We start from the raw sequence: 17,606 nt of genomic DNA on the forward strand, positions 1-17,606 counted from the left end.
ACTCTCCACACTCGCTCGAAAGCTCATGAAACGTATCCTGAAATCAGGATTCTATGATACACATGAAATATTTCACACTCTCGTTCGAAGAAAAGCTGTGTGAAATATTTCAATGTTCGTGTGAAAGCTCTAGGCAGGGTTGCTTACCTTGTTGCTATAATCATATGGTTCGAGAAAAGGAAACATTGCCGAACGGCATCACGCTCACTTTTGAAGGACGCAAGACGGCTGCGTATTCGTCCTCGACCGGGCGGTACTTGCACCAAGCTTCCTGTGAATGGAAATTTGACAGCATAAAGCGGCAGTCTGACAGCATCAGCCCAAAAGCTGTTACTTCTTTTGCGATAAAGCTTTTCCGTTTGCATTTTCTCGACCCACTAGCTCACCTTGCCGTACAAACACCTGATTGACGTCGAGTAAAATGTCGCAACCTTCCACTATCATTCGCTCGACCGCAAGGTTCTTGCGGAGGTTTTCCGTTTCTGAGACTTCGTCATGCATTTGGCGCGACAGATCTTCGAGCTGCTGGCGTGCATTTTGCAAACTCTTCCGCTCAACGTGATCGTGGGGCGTGTGCGCCAAAAGCTCGTGCAGTGTGATGATGTATCGCGGTATCTGATGCATGGGGTAGGTCAGAAATGTTTCGAGGCTCCGTCCCTGGCATGATGGTTTGGCTTCCAGGCGCTTCAGCACCGTGGCAAAGTTGGTGTTGCTCTTGCACTCGGTCAGCACCTGTAGACTGTAATGGTGGTTGCGAACATACTCCTGGTAGATGCTCAGCATGGGTAGCAGCATGTCGAACAGATCGCCTAGAAATGTATTCGGAAAATTAAAGCTAATTTTATACAAAATGATGTATGGGCAGATAGGGATGTGAGGCGTGCAGGCCGCATGAAGCGCGTTAGGTAAGTGAGCAAGAAGAGCGAAGAACAGCGGCATTAATGCTGTTCTTCCCAGTTGGTCACGGAGTAGAGGCAATCTTACCAAGCACTAACGTTGGCCAGGACTCCAGTCGTGAGGTCAATCCCTTCAGGAATATCTGGTGCAGGAACAGTACCGTCTCGGAGTTGAGAAAGATCGAGTTGACGTCCTCGTGCGAGCAGGGCGGCCGCTTGGAGCTGGCGGCCATCTTGAACGGGCGCAGAAAGCAGGCCACGAGCACTTCGAGCTGCTCGAGATATTCCTCCTCCGCCTCGACCATGCTGAACACGAGATGGTTCCGCTTGCGCATACTTTCCGCGTGCGGTGACCGAATGTACTCTTCCACGATCTGCTTCCAGCGCCGTCTGCATAGCCAGCCGCGGAAGAAGCTCTGCACCTTCTTTATCTTGCGCAGCTCAATCGAATCCTGGACCGAGGCACACAGACCCGGCAATGAACCGTGATCGTCCTGCGAGTCGCCGGGCACACTGAAGCTGCCCCGCCCGACGGGTGTGGCCGAATAGCTCGAGCGGGTCTCCTTTCTAAGCACACAAATCTAGCGGATCCGGAGCGGGAAAGAGCGACCGCAGGAAATATCGTGGCAACGAAAAGTCGACACGCGCCAAAACCGGAAACGAGGAAAGTCAAAACAATAATTAGTTCTTAAGTGTGTTGCTCCGCCTCGCTATCGCACAAACAACCCGCTCTCTGGAAGGCTTTCCTCCAGCGAACCCTGCTCTTGCTACCCCATGTCCTTCAGCCAACATCATCGGACTTCTCAGAAACCACTGAATGCTTCCGGAAAAGCTTCCGGCCGATGTCGTTGAAGTGTAGTGAAGCGAAAGGCAAGCAAAAACTGAGGACGATTAATAACCTTCTGCCCCGTTCCTGCGTCCCACGGGATACAAACACGCACACAAACAATCCTCTTCCCTGACACCCACCCTCCCGCTTTCTTTCCTTTTATTATTCCCACCATCCCCTTCCCGCTAACAAATCACAAATACCCACACACACACACCCAGACTTACCTCCGCACGAAGCTTTCGTATTTCCGAAGCCAGCTCCTCGCACTGTTGAGTGTACTGCCATTTGGCCGTTTTCTCGCTTTCGACCACTTGCAACAGATGGACATGCTTCTGCTCGAGTTCCTCCTTCTGGAGCAGCAGCTTGTTGAAGCTGGTAGTGTTTATTCAAGAGTGCACGTGTGGTACATGGCGAACGACAGGTCGAAGAAATGCAAGAAATACATATATTTATGTGGAAACCGTTGCGAGACGGGAACATGGACATGGGATTGGAAAAAAAGAAAAAGCATGCCCATTTCCCATGCTAAAGTACAGTAGAAAGTGCACCTAACTAGAGAGCGAGCCTTCAAAGCCGACAAGTGTACTAATTAAAATGCAATCAGCTGAAGAACGTTTGGAAGCCGAGTGCTGCCGGTTCTTGGCTTCTCGCTTTGTAATGAATATGCATGAGCGTTGAAGTGAAGAATTTAAATAAGAACCGGGCACGTATAACCGTGGGAAAGTGGGAAAACTTGGGCGGCAGATTTATTACACTGTCTTCAATAGAAACTCATTTTCCTCCTCCCCCCAAAAAAGGAGCGAAAAAAAAACATTCATTAAACATGTAAAATTATGCAATAACTATTGCTCGCGTTGAAAACGGCCACAAGTCATCCACAACTCAACCGTCATAAAACTAGGTAGGGGTAGGGGTGTTCTTTTTCTTTTCTTTGCTGAAAAGTGCTGAAAATAAAGCCCCATTAGATAGTTTGAACATTTACCTTGCCTCGCGTATGGCAATGATCCAGGCTGAGCACTCTGATTCCGTGGCCGCACGCAGTTCGTACTGTCTTTGATTTTCTCGCCGGTAGCAAATAGTGAAGCAATGCTGTAAAAGAAAAACCAATCAGAGATAGAAACAATAACTGGTGAAATAGCATAAAGTGTATTATAAAACATTCATTCTTTCCTGTTTTTTCATTTGAATTGTTGAAGTTTTGAAGTTTTTGGTTAAAAGAATTAATTATTTAGATGCGTTTCGTTGAACATTTACTGAGCTTTTGTAATTTGTGCCAGTTCCTTACGAGAAAATTTTGATGCTAGGGTACTGGAGGTCAGCTGAAATATTACACCCCTGAGCAGATCAGATTTATGAGATCTATAAATACAAAACATGGTTTGTGTGGTGATGTTTCATCCTTATATTCCATCTGGTCGTCTCGTCGTTACTAAGAGACCGTAGTGCCTTTCAGACACTACGCAAAACCACGGCCGAAGAAGGGATTGTAATCAAATTTCCTTCTGTTCCTTCTTGAGTCTGGTACACTGGTGCCGCATTGTTGCAAAACCCATTTGTCTGCATTCATATCCAGAGGCAATCGTACTGCTCTTCACACAAGAGATGACCACAGTAAGAATGGAACGATGCTGTATCATACTCGCTACTCTCCTGTTCGTCCGATACCTCGTTGCAGATCCCTTTACCGAATCCAACCAGAATCGCGTGGTGGTAAAAATACAATAAACCTTCCAAAGTGAAAGCGCAACGGAAACGTGCACGGTTCGTTGAAAAATTCATCCAACACAAACACACTATCACGGGGTAGGAGTCTCTGGAGTCGTTCAAAGTCCCGCAAGTAAATCTCCAAAAGGCGCACAAGTGGCAGACCCTTACAGATGTTAGGTCGATTAATTTTTAAGCACCTTCAATGCTTTATTTAAGTAACTTATTTGTGTGCTAGATGAAGCCCACAAATTTGATTAAATTGTTTTCGTACCGGCAAAAATACTCTAGAAGAAAAGCATTGCCGAGGAACATTCCTCACTGCAGTAAGGTGCAGCAAACGTTTCGGTGCCGCAGTTGCATTCAACTATGCGCAAAGTTCGTCCAGAAGGCCAGAAAGCTCGTTGCTATTCGCCGGCGTTGAAGCATTTTCATCATCCCATTTCACTAATGGCTATGTGGTGCAAAACACTCCAAGCTTGCCACGCTTTGCAACCACCAAAAACCATCCGCTGCTGCTGTTCGGATTGCTCCCAGAACCGGGTGGCACCGGGACCAAAACAGAAAACTCATTACACAACCGAAACCGAATGAGGGTTCGAATTAAATTCCTCCTACAGTACCGCCGGCTTAACAGCCACCCTTTGCCGGTGCAAAAACCAGCTTCAATGCGTTTGTTCGTGCTGCCGCCATCGTGCATCATGGTGCCGCCGCGAGGGCTGCTTGAAAAGTGTGATTTTGCCATAATTGCCAGCAGCATCTGTGACGGAAGAGCGGGATTAATTATTCGCACCATAAACGACAGACTTGACAAGGCAGTGTGCCACTTACAGGGGCCGCGGGGAAGGAAGGATATCACCCAAAAGGGCCATCATCACTAGCGCATTATGTTTGCATGTTTGAAGTGAATTAGCTTTACCGTAAACAGCTTTCGTAAGCACTTGTGATGTTCCCGTGTTGAGGACGTTGCTGAAGACTTCTCGATTCAAATGATAGAGTATTTATTATTTGTTCACGGTGTTCTTCACAGCGCTAAATAAGGTCACGAGTTGTGTGTGTGGAATTGTGATATAAAAAGTTTATAAAAATAAATCTTCAGCAAGTCGATCAGCCTCCAATATTAATTTGATTACTTCCAACATTCCGTTGTAGGTTTAATAATCGAATGTAAATAACTAAATCAACAGTACGTTTCACGGGCAAATTGATTTTGTCTCTCAAACAAATTCCCCAGCCACGCATACTTGAAATGATCTATTCATCAGCGTTATGAATTAATCATTATGTAACAAAATCGTAGCTGAAATTGAACCAACTTCGTTGCGCCATTGGAAAACGCCAGCGACAGTTAAATGCATGAAATTGTTATAATTTTGTTTGATTGGTTTCGGCTGGAGGGTGGACAAAGAAATTCAAAAACATCCACCGCATCGCATTCGTCTCCAATTCTACGAAATGGATCAATCGCTATGACAAGCAAACATAGCATCTTTTCATTCTTTTCCCACCGATGAAGTGAACGATAAATTTTCGATCCAGGCAGATAAGCTGCGAAAGGAAACTTTTCGATTTTAACGACAACAACGCACCGTTCATCCTTACAAACCTTCTTTATCGAGCGAGTTGGCCATCAGAGGTGAGTGAGTTCGATATTTCTTCTACTTTTTACGAACCACTGCATGATCCCCCCTCTAAAAGGGATGGAAAATATGAAAAACAAAAGAAAAATTAAGGGCAACAAGGAGCAAAAAAGTTTGTTTTTCCGTTTCCGACCAACAGGCACGGAACGCACGGAACAAAGAAGATTAAAAATTATGCTCCTGCTCAAAATACCCTGTACCACGATTGGTAAAATGAATTTCAAAATGGCCGACACGTCACTGACCTCCGCAGGAGCAGAACTTTAACTTCCTGTTTGGAGTGGTTCACGAAAGGTTGTCTTGCACGGTGCAAAGAAACAGATTTGCTCTTACAAAATGGTAACGCTCAAGACGTGGCAAGACGATCCCCCATTGAACAGACAATGCACGGTGTACTGACTTCTTAAGCGTATGTTTTATTCATGTGGCTTTCTTATTATGTTATCAAGCAGCAGCCATGGCATGGACAACAGCTTGAAGCAGCATTGGTGAACTCCCTAACCTACTGAATGGTTTTGATCTCGCACGCCTCCACGTCTTAATTTCATCGTTCTTCAACCTCATCTCAGGTTGTTCATGAATATCTGATTACCTATCCGCCTGTTGCTCCGTCCGCTTTGTCCGACCTTCTGTCTTCTAGGTCGTCCTTCTTCCATCCAGCAAGCTTCCTTTTTACATAGATTTTGTTTTTGGTTTTTGGCAGCTTTTTTCGGCATTTTTCAATTCGCTCAGTAATTTGAGGCGTTGTCGTTGAAAGAAAAACGAACTTTCCGCATTTGAAAATTGTGCCACAGCGTGTGGAAATTGGCAACAAACTTTTCTAGACAATAAAATACGCAAAAGCTTTGCTAAAAGTGATATAATCGTAAAAGAATTCATTGCACAGTTCTCTTAATTCAATTCCAGTTTTCAATGTAAGCACTGTGTAATCCTTTTAATCGATAGCGTAGCAAGCAGAAATTGGCTTTCCGTGCTAGGAATAGGTGATGATTTATATTCGCATATATATAAACATTTGTGCTGCTCCATGTGTGCATGCATTGTGTTACGTTTTCCCAATGTGGTACCTTAGGTAGAAAGAAACTTCGGCGTCCGCTGTCGGTGTCTGTTTTTATGTTTTATTTACAAGAGCAAAAGTGTAATCTAACACCTGCCGTGCGACTTACAGTGCATAAACGCGCGCAAACAATGATTGTCACACATTTGTGCGCGATCAACGTTTGGGCCACGCCATAAAAACCCCGAAACGAATGTTTCACGTGCTGGCAATAAACTGCGTATGTGATAAATTGGTCCCATATATTAATTTTTCTTCCAATCTCTAGCCATGTCGTTTACGCCCGGGGGCATGGGACAAACTGCCTCTGCCTCTGCCCGCACAGCCCGCTGCTTACCGTGAAGGATTATTCATCATCTCGCCCAGAATCCAAACCGCGGTAGGCGACGGAGCATAAGCGCCAAAGCCAAAACCCCAATCAAAACGACGACACTTTTCCCCGGTGCGATCACCAGGATATCTGGGCAACGAGGATATGAAGCATAGCGGGCAGACGGACACTCTGTACACGCAGCGCTGGTGTTGTGTACTCGTGTGGCAAGTTCAAGGGCGAAGGAGCTTAGCGAAAGAAGAACGAAAAGAAAAGCAAACCTGCTCGTAAACGATAGCAAAATTGATTTTGCTCCCGTGTAGCGAACGACTCAAACGACTTGGTGGTTTTGCTGTAAACGTACCTGCAATTTTTCTTCCTTAATAATTTTCGGCGCTTGACCGGTGCTGGTTGATATGGGGGGTCCTGATATCGAGGGGGCTGAAACAAGCCGCTCGCAGTAGCAACCCTCCAGGAAGATTAGCCCGGAGGGTCGGGACGATTGTTCGGATTCGTAGTAGAAGAGTAAATTCTGGATGGGAAAGGGGAATAAACACCGAAACCGAAATTAGAGTAATTTCCTAATGATGATGATGATGACGATGATGGTTTTCAGGTGCGGCATCGGTACCGGCAACTTACCTGATAGAGCACAAACCAGCGCATCTGCCATTTGTTGTTATCGGATGTGCGTTTGTGTAGATTTCCGTGCTGAAAGTGAAGCAAACGGAGGAGAAAGAATCATTGATATTGGCTTATTTAGAGCCAGTGCTTTACCGGAGCTTTGTGTTATTCTTTGTGAGCTTTTTTGTGAGGTGTACTCGTACTACACAGTACTTGCAGCGCATTATTTTGAACGACAATATTATCCAAGAACCTACGACACTATAAAACAAACTGTTCCCCCATGGTACATCCTTTCAAATCCTGTTTGGGTTTATGCTTTGAGCCCTGCTCTTCCTCACTTGTGCCAAGCACCTGTGAACTCGCTTCCCTCTCTCTCTCTCTCTTGGGTCCTACCAGTAGTAGACACGCTGTACACTAAATTGATATTGGTTTAACCCAGCGCTGCCAGCAAGGCTGTAGCAAGCAACAAGCACATGGGATCATACAACATCGTAGCCAACATGGTGCGGGAATCCAACAAACACAAGCATGACGATGCTCAATTAGAGGAAAATATGTGTTCACCCGGCAAGTGGTAAATAACTGTTACGACTAAACTTTTCCAGCACTCGCACAGCATCACCCGAACGCAAAAGAATGAGTATGGTCGGTGGCTATATTCCCCCGGTTGGTGATGTGTTTGTCGAAAACTGAACCTTGTTCTCATGTCGTCATGTTGGTTGTTCCCATGCAAATACGGACTCTGCTTCTGTACGAAACACAAAAACATCGTTCTGCTTATGAACATGAGTTGGTGTTTGTGTTTTTTTTAGGGAAACATGGGGTCGAATTTAAATAAAAGATGTTAACGAAGAATAACAACATCGCTGGTGTAGAGTATTATCGTATACGTAAAGTCTCATGTGTGATGTGCATGTAGCCACTTACCATTGAGTGATCATACTGTGCCCGATCGGACAGCATAATCAGCTGGTTCTCGTTTACCCGCACGGAACGTTGCATTTTGGGGCTTAGCATTGATGCACCGATGTTACGAAAGGGTTCGATTTCTCACCACTCACTCAGCACTAGGATAGCTTTCCCTGCACACCCTTTTGCACACACACACTTTAGTAATATTAGTTAGCAATTCATCCACACCGACTCGCGATTGTCGACTCTAGCGAGCTACGGAATTCACACATCGCACTGACTGCCGGCAATCCGGTCGCCCGTTTTTTCGCTAAATGTTTGATGGCTGTCTGGTGGATGCTTTCCGAAATGCCACCGATATTGTCATCTTCACGCCGTCCTTCAACACCACAACCACTTCCCGCGCACAAAGCGCACTGTGACAGGATCGGATGTAAAGACACATTCAATTCGGCCACTTTATCGCATTGCCCGTTTGTCTTCGCCGTCTTCGATTGTCATAATATTGAGCACGTTTTTCGATCGCGATTCGATTCCCACAAAGCAGTGCATTGTTTGGTCTACCGTCACATGCTGTCACGCAGTATGCCGTCAATGTCTTCCCGTCCCGAGCGCTGGTAACCGTCCGCGCTCACCGACGTCTGCACCACCGGCGTTACGGCGTACGGGTTTGTTTGTTCAGGTTTGTTCTCTTTCGCCTCTGCTCGTCACAGCCAGCCAGTTGGGCCGGTGGCAGTAGCAATGAGAAAACGTCATTGTGCCAGGCACCGTGTTTCAGCCCCCTCGTTGACCGCCGTTAAAGCGTCCTCGGTACGCGAGAAGTTGTCTCGGCTTGCTGCGAATACACCCGCGTCGGTAGCTGCGAGCTGCTCCGGGCGAACGCCGGGTACGCTCGATGCGGCGACGATGTAGTCCGATGTGGCCCTCAGAAATTCATTATTTACCGAGGGCTTGCTGATGAGCTACGCTGTCTGTACCCGGTCCCGCTGCGCTCCTAGTCCATGCTAATCATGACGAGGCAGCTGGCAACGAGAGAGAGAAACGAAAACGGCAGATGAATAATAGCAGCTTATCAGTTCCTGCTCCAGCGAACGTTTGCCAGCCTCCCAAAAAACCGCCACCGCAAGCGTGGGAGAGGAAGGAAAAACCGAAGGAAACGAAGTCTCGCTGAAACAACAGGCGACCGTGCTGAAAATTATATTTATCCACACTTGCAAATAATTTTATTAAATATGCGCGAAAGAAAATCGCCGAGCAAAAGAATTCCCATCACTGTCGCATAAACACCCGCTATTTATCGATGCTGATGGGTGGGACGGATGCGTTGGAAAAAAACGTTGGGAAAGAAGGGAATGAGGCACTAATTTCGAGGAAAATGCGATCCCATGCGGTTTACACGGTCGCGTACGATGTGTCGTGGTTGCGGTTGGCTTTGAGTTAATCTGTGTTCGCGCTGTTCTCTGGGGTGGTAGCGCATAAATCACTCCCAGGGACAGCAGCGGAACAGGAAACAGGAAAGAAATCTAAACACCCATAACGATAATCCATTTACACTCGATCAACCTGCCACCGGGCAGAAGGTTTCAATTCTCCCCTATTTCGTTTGATCTCTGGAACGATTGGTGTTAAATTACCAGATTTATGGCACCATTTAGAAGTACCAGCAGTATCGGTGCGGCGAAAATCAGCCAAACCACCCGTTTGCTGTGGTCGTGGCAACCCGGTCGGCGGCTCCGGAGGATCTGCTGCGGATCATCTTGAACCACCAGCATAACAGGCTCGAGAACGAAGAATCTTTCCAGCCAGATCTTACCATGAAGCTGATAGAGCCCTAATGGAGACAAATGAACCTTTTGCACGCTACCACCGTCGGAAGCGTCGGGAAAACACACCATCTTCCGACCGAACCGACCGAACGGGGTACATGAAGCATCATTTACCGCCGGTCGATGGGTGGGCCGTTCTGCGCACGGGTTTGACAAAGATGGCGCTGGTAATGGAGCCCACTCTGGGTCGTTCCACTTTTAAAAACCCTTTGAAGAGGAATTTCCAACAAAATTATGTGCTTCTGATGGACGTGATGACGTTAACCGGGTTGGTAGCTGTGTGGCTTCGTGAACCGAACTTTGGCTAGTCTTGACGATACGCAAAAGTTTCTTCAAACAAACACCCTTACACACAAAGAACCCAACCAACGATGCGATGGGCGAGACGGTAGATTAAAAGTAAAAGCAAAATTCCAATAAAAAACCAAAACTTTTACGACTGACCTTATGCGCATCCAGAGGTTTGTATGATGTGGTTAGAGCTTACAACACTATTCCATCTATTCTCTCTCTCTCTCTCGCTTTCTGTTTCTCTCTCAAACAAAGGTTAATTGTATGATTTCACATTTGAAGTCTTTTCGTCGAACCAATAACGTTAGCATAAAAGGAAACTTTCGCACATCATTTCCCAAAAGCGTTGGAGTTACATCGCTCGTACTGTTCTAATGCAGGGTTTCATCTGGGAAAAGTTCAAATTAATCTTTCAATAGGATCGATTGGCGATAGTATGACGGTCAATTATTTCTCTAGCTTGTCTCTTATCACACATAGTGAGACGTGCACGAGCAAGCGCACGTGACGAATGAAATTTGATTAGAAAAACAAACCCCTACGGAAATGGTAGGACTAAAAACGGAGGATAATTTAGCGAGGAGTAATACAAAACCTATTACCATTCACCAATCGTAGCGATAAAGAGTCAGGAATAAAAAGTTGATCCCTTCTCCCCCACGCTCTTCCGCGCTCCCGGATGTTGTTGCAATCCATTTGAGAACTCGAATGTACCGAAAGGCTACCCTTGTTTTCCCTTTTTTTCCTCGCAATGAAACACACGCTCCGTATCAGGGGGATAATATTTCAATGGCTTCAATCGATAACCAATAATAGCTGAGCAAAAAAAAAAGAAATAGACAGCCTTTCACAACTCCTTTCTATCCAGCCAGTACATATGGCGTGAAGGTTTTTTTTTATCCCATTTTCATCACACACAACACCAGATGGAGACGCCTGGTGCTCCATGAAAATGACATTTTGTGTAGCGTACGCTCGGTGCGCTCACCGTTCGTGCGCGCAATATTATAAGCGGCTAATGTAATCCAGCGTCGAGATGATCGATTTTTCGTGAGTTCAATATTTAAATTACTTCGTTTCCTGGCGTTTCGAAGGTGCGAAGGGTGCTGTGCTGTCCAGTCAACTTGCTACAATTACCAAGCATCGGAATAAATGGATGTAAATATTCAATCAGCTTGATGGACGCTATTTTCCTGCTACCGATCATCACGTCAATTCCATGTGTCCAGAGTCCAAACAGAGTGTCTCCTAGCGCTTGCAAGCATCCTTCCGTAGCGTGGTTCAGAGTAACCATGGAACGTTCATAAAGATAATTTCTGAATATATACAAGCTATCCGGTGCTTTTTCCTGCTTCGCGTCTCAACCAAGCCGTAAAATGTCAACAAATAACAGCAAATCGGTGGAAAAGGATTGTCATTTCCTGTGATTCTACAAAACGCACGGAAAACAACTGCCAACCCGGCACCACCACCATGCCCAACGTGGTTCGCGTAATCGCACCGGTTGACGACCGCCGACGACGGGGACAATGCACTAGAGCACATCTATCCGGCCCGAAGCTTTGGAATAGTCGCTACCACTGCACTAAGAGCATTATCGTACTCAACTTCTCATTACATTCTGCTCGGGATGCACTTTTCAAAACCATCATCATCATCATCATCATCATCATTTGTTTGTGTTCGCACCGACGTCGTCACGTCTCGGTGTTTTTCTTTTGCTTCCGCTTAAGCATACCGTTTTAGCTGTGATTTCTCTCTACGGAAACTATGCTCTATTACCTCTACGAATGACATTGATACGGAAGTTCGTCGTCACCCGTCCATCGTGGGTAGGAAAATTTCCGACAATGTTACTGACAATTGAAAGACAATTGAAAAGAAAAGTCTTTCACACAGTGCCGCTGAAAGCGCTGCAGTTATGTGAACGGTTAAGCACACACAATACGCTGTCAAATGTTTGTTTTATACTGAACATTTGAATTATTCCTTTCGTTGATCGAATCAAAAATAAAGTTACAAGATGCTTATAAATGCTTCCCCGACTATCGACCCTAAACTGGCTCAATGTTGCAAAATCGACCAAATGCACAAGCACTTTGCATGTTTAAACCCTCTCGAAGTGGATCGATTCAGCGGGTTTTCCCGGTGGATCGTTAATAAAATGGTCCGTTTTATTGGTATGCATTAAAATAATATTTATGCTTCCCTCGATGATGGTTTTCTACCATTTCGTTCGGGAATGTGTGTGTGTGTGTGCTTGTGTGGTTATTTTTCTTGCCTTGTTCGTGGGTACTCTCGTCCTTCTGGTCCTCTTTCCGACGAAAACCTTCATCAGCCAATTCCACACAATCGACAACTTTGGCAACCACAACAGCCGCGAAGAAAAGTTTGCAATGTACATTTTTGTTTTGTTGCTGTACGATACGAATCCCCCCACACGTCTAAATCTTGTTGCACCGCGCTGTAAGCTGTCTTCTGAAACGTCACGTACCGTTCCCTTTTTCTGAAGCAACCAAACCTCTCCATGTTAGCTTTTACAAGCCCATTAAAGCAGGTTTATGGTCGCGAATCACGGTAGTAAATGTAGCGTGGTGGTCGGCGCTATTGAGCGCTATCGAGTGCTTCCTAAGTTAGAGTCAATCGAGTGGCATTAAGAAACTCCGCCAGGAAGCGTTTGCAATCGATCGTCGGCAAAACGCTCCGGTAAAGATCGTTGCTTTTGGATCGCCACTTTGGTAGTGTGAGTCCAAAACCAATGCAGAAGGCAACCGAATTAATGTACATTCATCTTATACGTTGATTTTTAACAGGTGAAAGCGATACTCTTGTGGAAATAGATTTGTTAACATTTTCTGCGTCGAAACATGCAAAATGTGTTTTTCCATTTGATAGTTTTTTTTTCGTGCTGTTCTTACTACTTTATTATTTACACAAAAGTACAAGGTCATTCGTTCTGAACATACTCAAGCATGGAGAAAGAAATAGACCCGACCCGGTCCGTAGCACGGTTTGTGCTTCATCAACTCCTTGTGATTCTTTCATCAATTGGAAGCTTTTTTAAAACGTAAACCTACAAACACAGATACAACGCCACACATGCGAACCGCGGACACCTTCATTTGGGAGCGTTCCGTAGAGAAAATCTAGTACCTTAAACCCAAACCCATGACAAAACTGAGGTTTATTTTTAGTCCTCGAATCAGTCCCAGCATCGGTGTAATCTTCTACCAAGGCTAAGCACAACAGGAGAGCAAGTGCAAAAATCCTTCCCCCCGGGCGTTCGCCTGCTTCATCCTCTTCCAGCCACCCGGGTATGCATCCGGGTCCAGGACGGAAAGTCGATGAAAATCATTCTAATACCCAAACAGGAACCGAGGGTACAGGTGTGCCCTGGGAAGGTAAAGCAATGGTATCCGTTTTCCGAGAGCTTTTTCGAGAGGGATCTCGGGCAGTGTAATGACCCGGTACGGTTGCTTCGTCGAATGTAAATGCGTCGTGGCCGTAGTTTGTCGACGTCATCGCCCCATTCCCGCTGCTTGTTGAATGTCGATTTCAGGAAGGATGTAACTCAACCGGGGAATATTTGTTGCGCCTAAAAACGGCTCACGGCCAGGCGTGATAAGGCGTGTATCTCCGGGGAGACCGGGGTGTTCGGCGCCTGTGCTGTCTAATGTAAGATACATTTCAATTAAATTCGCATCTCCGAGCGTGAGGTAGCTTTGCAAGGGATGAAAATAAACTTTCCTTCGCTCGGTTTGAAATGGAAGTGCCAAAATTCCGAAAGTAGAATAGAATAAGGCTGTAAGTGGTATTTAAGGATGTCGGGTTTTATTTTCTTTTGCTGGCTGGCTGTTATTTTTGTGTTTGGTATTTTTTAGCAAGAAAAGCATCAGCCAAAATGATTAAGTAGTTATATTTTAAAACTGAAATATAAGGAGGTTCCTTTTTTGTTTTGTTCCAAAGAATGAGTTTAATTCGTCAATTCTCCTAAAATATCTCTGATGCTCTACCTACATAGAAAAGGTTATCTTTGAAAAAAGAGGTGCCATAGGCACGAACACACAAACTGAAGAAGCAGTCACCGAATTTTCATCCTTAACAAGAAACGTCTTGCCTTCGGTAAATACTCGTTTTTTTTCTCTTTTACTGGTCACAAATGGCCACCACTGGCACGTGGCAGAAGAACACGCAATCAGTGGTAAAATCACTCCGCTCTCTCAATGTTGATGTTTGACCACTTTCTACCGACTTTCTCATCACATCCGGCCCCGAACGAGTCGCAATTCCCCGAATGCTATAAATAAAAGACCTGGTTTACCCAAAAACTAAAGCTCTTACTGGTACAAATTAAATCATCGTTCGGCAACGACTTGGAAAACCTCATTCCATCATCAGCATCATCATCAACATCATGCTCATCTTCCTGTTAGCGAAAGGCTTCCGGTTCGTTCAATAGACTTTCACTCTTTCGTACGCTTGCGAGGCCACCCAGTCACGATTGTCTTACGGCGGATGTCTTCTTGACTCTGTCCCGATCTTGACACCATTCCTGAGAAGTATGATTAATGGAGGTACCCGATTTTGCCCGAAAAACAAACGCCTACCGTTGCGAGTGTCTTCTGCCTGAGATTCGAGCTGCAGATAGCTTCGAGGAGAGCTTTACCTTAAACCCATAACCGGTGCGAAGCAGTCGATCATGTTTGGCAGACGAAATGCGTTCGTTGATAGCAATGCATTGGAAGCAAACACAAGTACGTCACACGCGTGAGGAAAGAAATCACAGTGAGTTGTTGAACTCCGTTACCAGGAAGCTTCCCACGCAACGTGTCATCTAGAATCGATCGTGCGAACAGATCATCGTGTAGGCGGCTTCGACGAATGATAAATGGGATGAGCCATCAGCCGATAGAGCAGAACACGGCAGCAACACCAAACGTCTTCAAAATGTCCTCGAAAATATGATATCAAATTACGTACGTTTCGTGCCTTTAATAAGATTTCATTCGCGCTTATGCTAATGCGATGAGAGGAGCGAGATAAGTGTCGTCTACGCTTTTCGGGCGAATATCAGTGGATCAACTTTTTTGCAATAATCGTAATAAAGAAAATTAGTCCATTAGCAGTGGCATCATAGAAATTGTTTGCCGTGTCGTGAAAATGTGGATATTAAAATTTACGCATTTACATGTGGCTGTTACTGAAGAATGAGCCGCTCATTCCCCGTGGGATGGATAAAAGGAAGCCAAAGGCAAAGTTTTGCCTTCTTTTCAATAGACTGAAAAAGTTTGCGGGGCATTGTGCTCTGCACACATTATCATGAAAATGCAAACTTACTCATGCTTGGACGGGGAAATGGGGCTTTACAGCAAGTTAACAGGCTGCAAAGTCGTCCGTGGCAGCATTGGTAGTCGACTTAAATCTCGACTAGACCTCGTAAGCTTCTCCGTAAAATAGATATCGTTTAACAGCTATGAGCTGATTGTCCTTGGATTGAGCTGATACAAGCCGATCGTATGCAAAACTAACAAACACACACGTATACACACACTGTTCGCTCAAGGACAATGCAACACCAACTATTTGCCACAACCTGTTGTTCCAGACTCGGTCTTCAATGACCTTGCTGCATATCGTGCACCGAAGAAAATAGGCCATACAGAGCCTGGACAAGGTTATATCCACCACGACACCACGACCACCATCACCCTCTCCTCCTCTACATCACCTTTGCTCGATCTCATCCGGATGTCCTTGCTCTCGTGGGCGCAACACAGCTATCCACCACCCTGGGAAAAAACATCAAAGCTGCGCATTGTTTCTAACAAAAAGAAGAAAACGCAAGCAATGAAAGCTTCGATCTTGTTTGGGCCGTGTGTGTGAGGTAGACATTTTTTAGCAAAAGTTATGTCTCGAAAATGTTGCCTCCCTTTACGATGGGCGTTTATATATACACGTTATCGTCAAAGCGCGCAATCTTACGCATATTCCTGGAATCCTTGAAGAACAGTATTTGGGGGAGATTCCGCAAGGCAAGGGCGACTCATCACTCTCTCCCCACTTCAAGCACATTCTTCCAGCGCCTGCTTGGTTTTGGTTGCTTCGTTGCTGTGTTACACCAATTTCTGCTCTTAACACCCATGCATCAACTTACTTCGTGAGAGATTAAGCTAAAGTCCTAGGTATCTAGCGCGGGTTTGTAACAGGAACAAAAGGTAGAAATGGAAATATCAAACGTCGCCTCAATTTGTGTCGCGCGCGATAAATCATGCTATAATTATCACCTTTATCACCAGCGATCAGCGGACAGCACTGCCCAGGATTTCCACCCCTGGGAAGCGTAGTTAATTATGCGCAATTGTAATAAAGTAGGTGTGGAGCGGGTCTCACGATGGCGTGCTACCCGAAATCACGTCCCAGCTGCACGATGCTACGTTGTGATTGACAAATTGAGAGAATTTAATTTAAAACTGCAATCGACAGGTGGTTCCCTTTCAGTGCAGTTGGCGATGGTTTTTGTCGCTTTGCTTGGATGCCGTGAGATTTTCCATCGAGCAAGTATTACGGAGGGAACAGTGTCCGGCTTGTAGCAAAATTACCCATTCGATAAAGTGCTGGTTCGAGAACCTTTTCCTCTGTGTCGCCGACTCACTTCACGAACAGGTGCCGTACGCTAATGAATTCCGGAATGGGGGGGACAAAGGTCCCAACATACACGAAAACACAAATTACCCTCACACTCATACACTCACGCACGCAACCGAACTGTTTGATGGGAAAGCAACCCTCCTGTGGGGCAACTAATGGAGTCCCATCTTCTGCGCTGCTTCGCTTCACTAATCAATGTTACCTTCGGACGTGGACGTGCTAATACAAGAACCGAAATGTCTTTTTTGGTGACACTAAACACACGCTTTCACCGAGCTGCCGTTTGCACTGTGCATTTGAAGAAATTCGAACGAATGCCTCACCGCCACCAGCATCGTTACCACTACCAGCACCACCAATGTCCAATGCAGCCAATGGCCACTGGAGGAATCAGAGGCCCCCGAACACCGTACTACTACTGGGCGCACCAAACAGTGCTGAAGCGCTCGAAGGATGACTTACGACTGGAAAAGAGGAAAATTTTCACTTTCCTCCACGAACAAGGCGGAATACTCGCTTGAAACGACCGATCGGTATCGTCGGGTTTTGGTCGTTGCGTTGCCTCTCGCAACGGTTCTCACGCGGCAACTCCGATCGGTTGAATCCGTAATGCTCTCGCTCGGGTTTCGAAGCACTCTCACATCCTGACGGATCCGTGCCACGCGATACGATGGCACATTACATATTTATGTTTTATGCTATCCATCCCAAACTAAGATCCAGCCGTACGCCGTAAAATACCGTTGCCCGTTATGCTGCTGTGGGATTCAGCTTGAGGAGAATGTCCCGGTGTGAAGGTGCCTGCTTTTTTCACACGCCACTGTTGACACAAACCGTAACTATTGAAGTAGCCGGAGAATAGT

General features: G+C 45.8%; 1 protein-coding gene across 7 annotated transcripts in view; it reads right to left on the reverse strand.

The window, feature by feature from the left end:
* LOC125761518 (ras-specific guanine nucleotide-releasing factor 2-like) overlaps positions 1-17,290 on the reverse strand; it is a 50,239-nt gene extending 32,949 nt beyond the window's left edge. For 5 of the 7 annotated variants that reach the window (XM_049422718.1, XM_049422721.1, XM_049422720.1 and 2 more), the window contains exons 1-9: positions 16,695-17,290; positions 7,994-9,000; positions 7,082-7,150; positions 6,804-6,971; positions 2,711-2,817; positions 1,953-2,100; positions 985-1,477; positions 387-809; positions 148-271 (exon numbers count right to left, since the gene is read on the reverse strand). In XM_049422718.1, coding sequence (XP_049278675.1) covers positions 148-271; positions 387-809; positions 985-1,477; positions 1,953-2,100; positions 2,711-2,817; positions 6,804-6,971; positions 7,082-7,150; positions 7,994-8,083 — 1,622 coding nt within the window. In that variant the 5' untranslated portion in view covers positions 8,084-9,000; positions 16,695-17,290. Of the gene's footprint in view, positions 1-147; positions 272-386; positions 810-984; positions 1,478-1,952; positions 2,101-2,710; positions 2,818-6,803; positions 6,972-7,081; positions 7,151-7,993; positions 9,001-16,379; positions 16,674-16,694 lie in introns of those variants that run through there. The other 2 variants (XM_049422716.1, XM_049422717.1) reach the window with 2 other exon arrangements.
* Positions 17,291-17,606: the final 316 nt, after the last annotated feature.

This window comes from Anopheles funestus, chromosome 2RL (genome assembly GCF_943734845.2).
Source record: "Anopheles funestus chromosome 2RL, idAnoFuneDA-416_04, whole genome shotgun sequence".
Lineage (NCBI taxonomy): Eukaryota > Metazoa > Arthropoda > Insecta > Diptera > Culicidae > Anopheles > Anopheles funestus.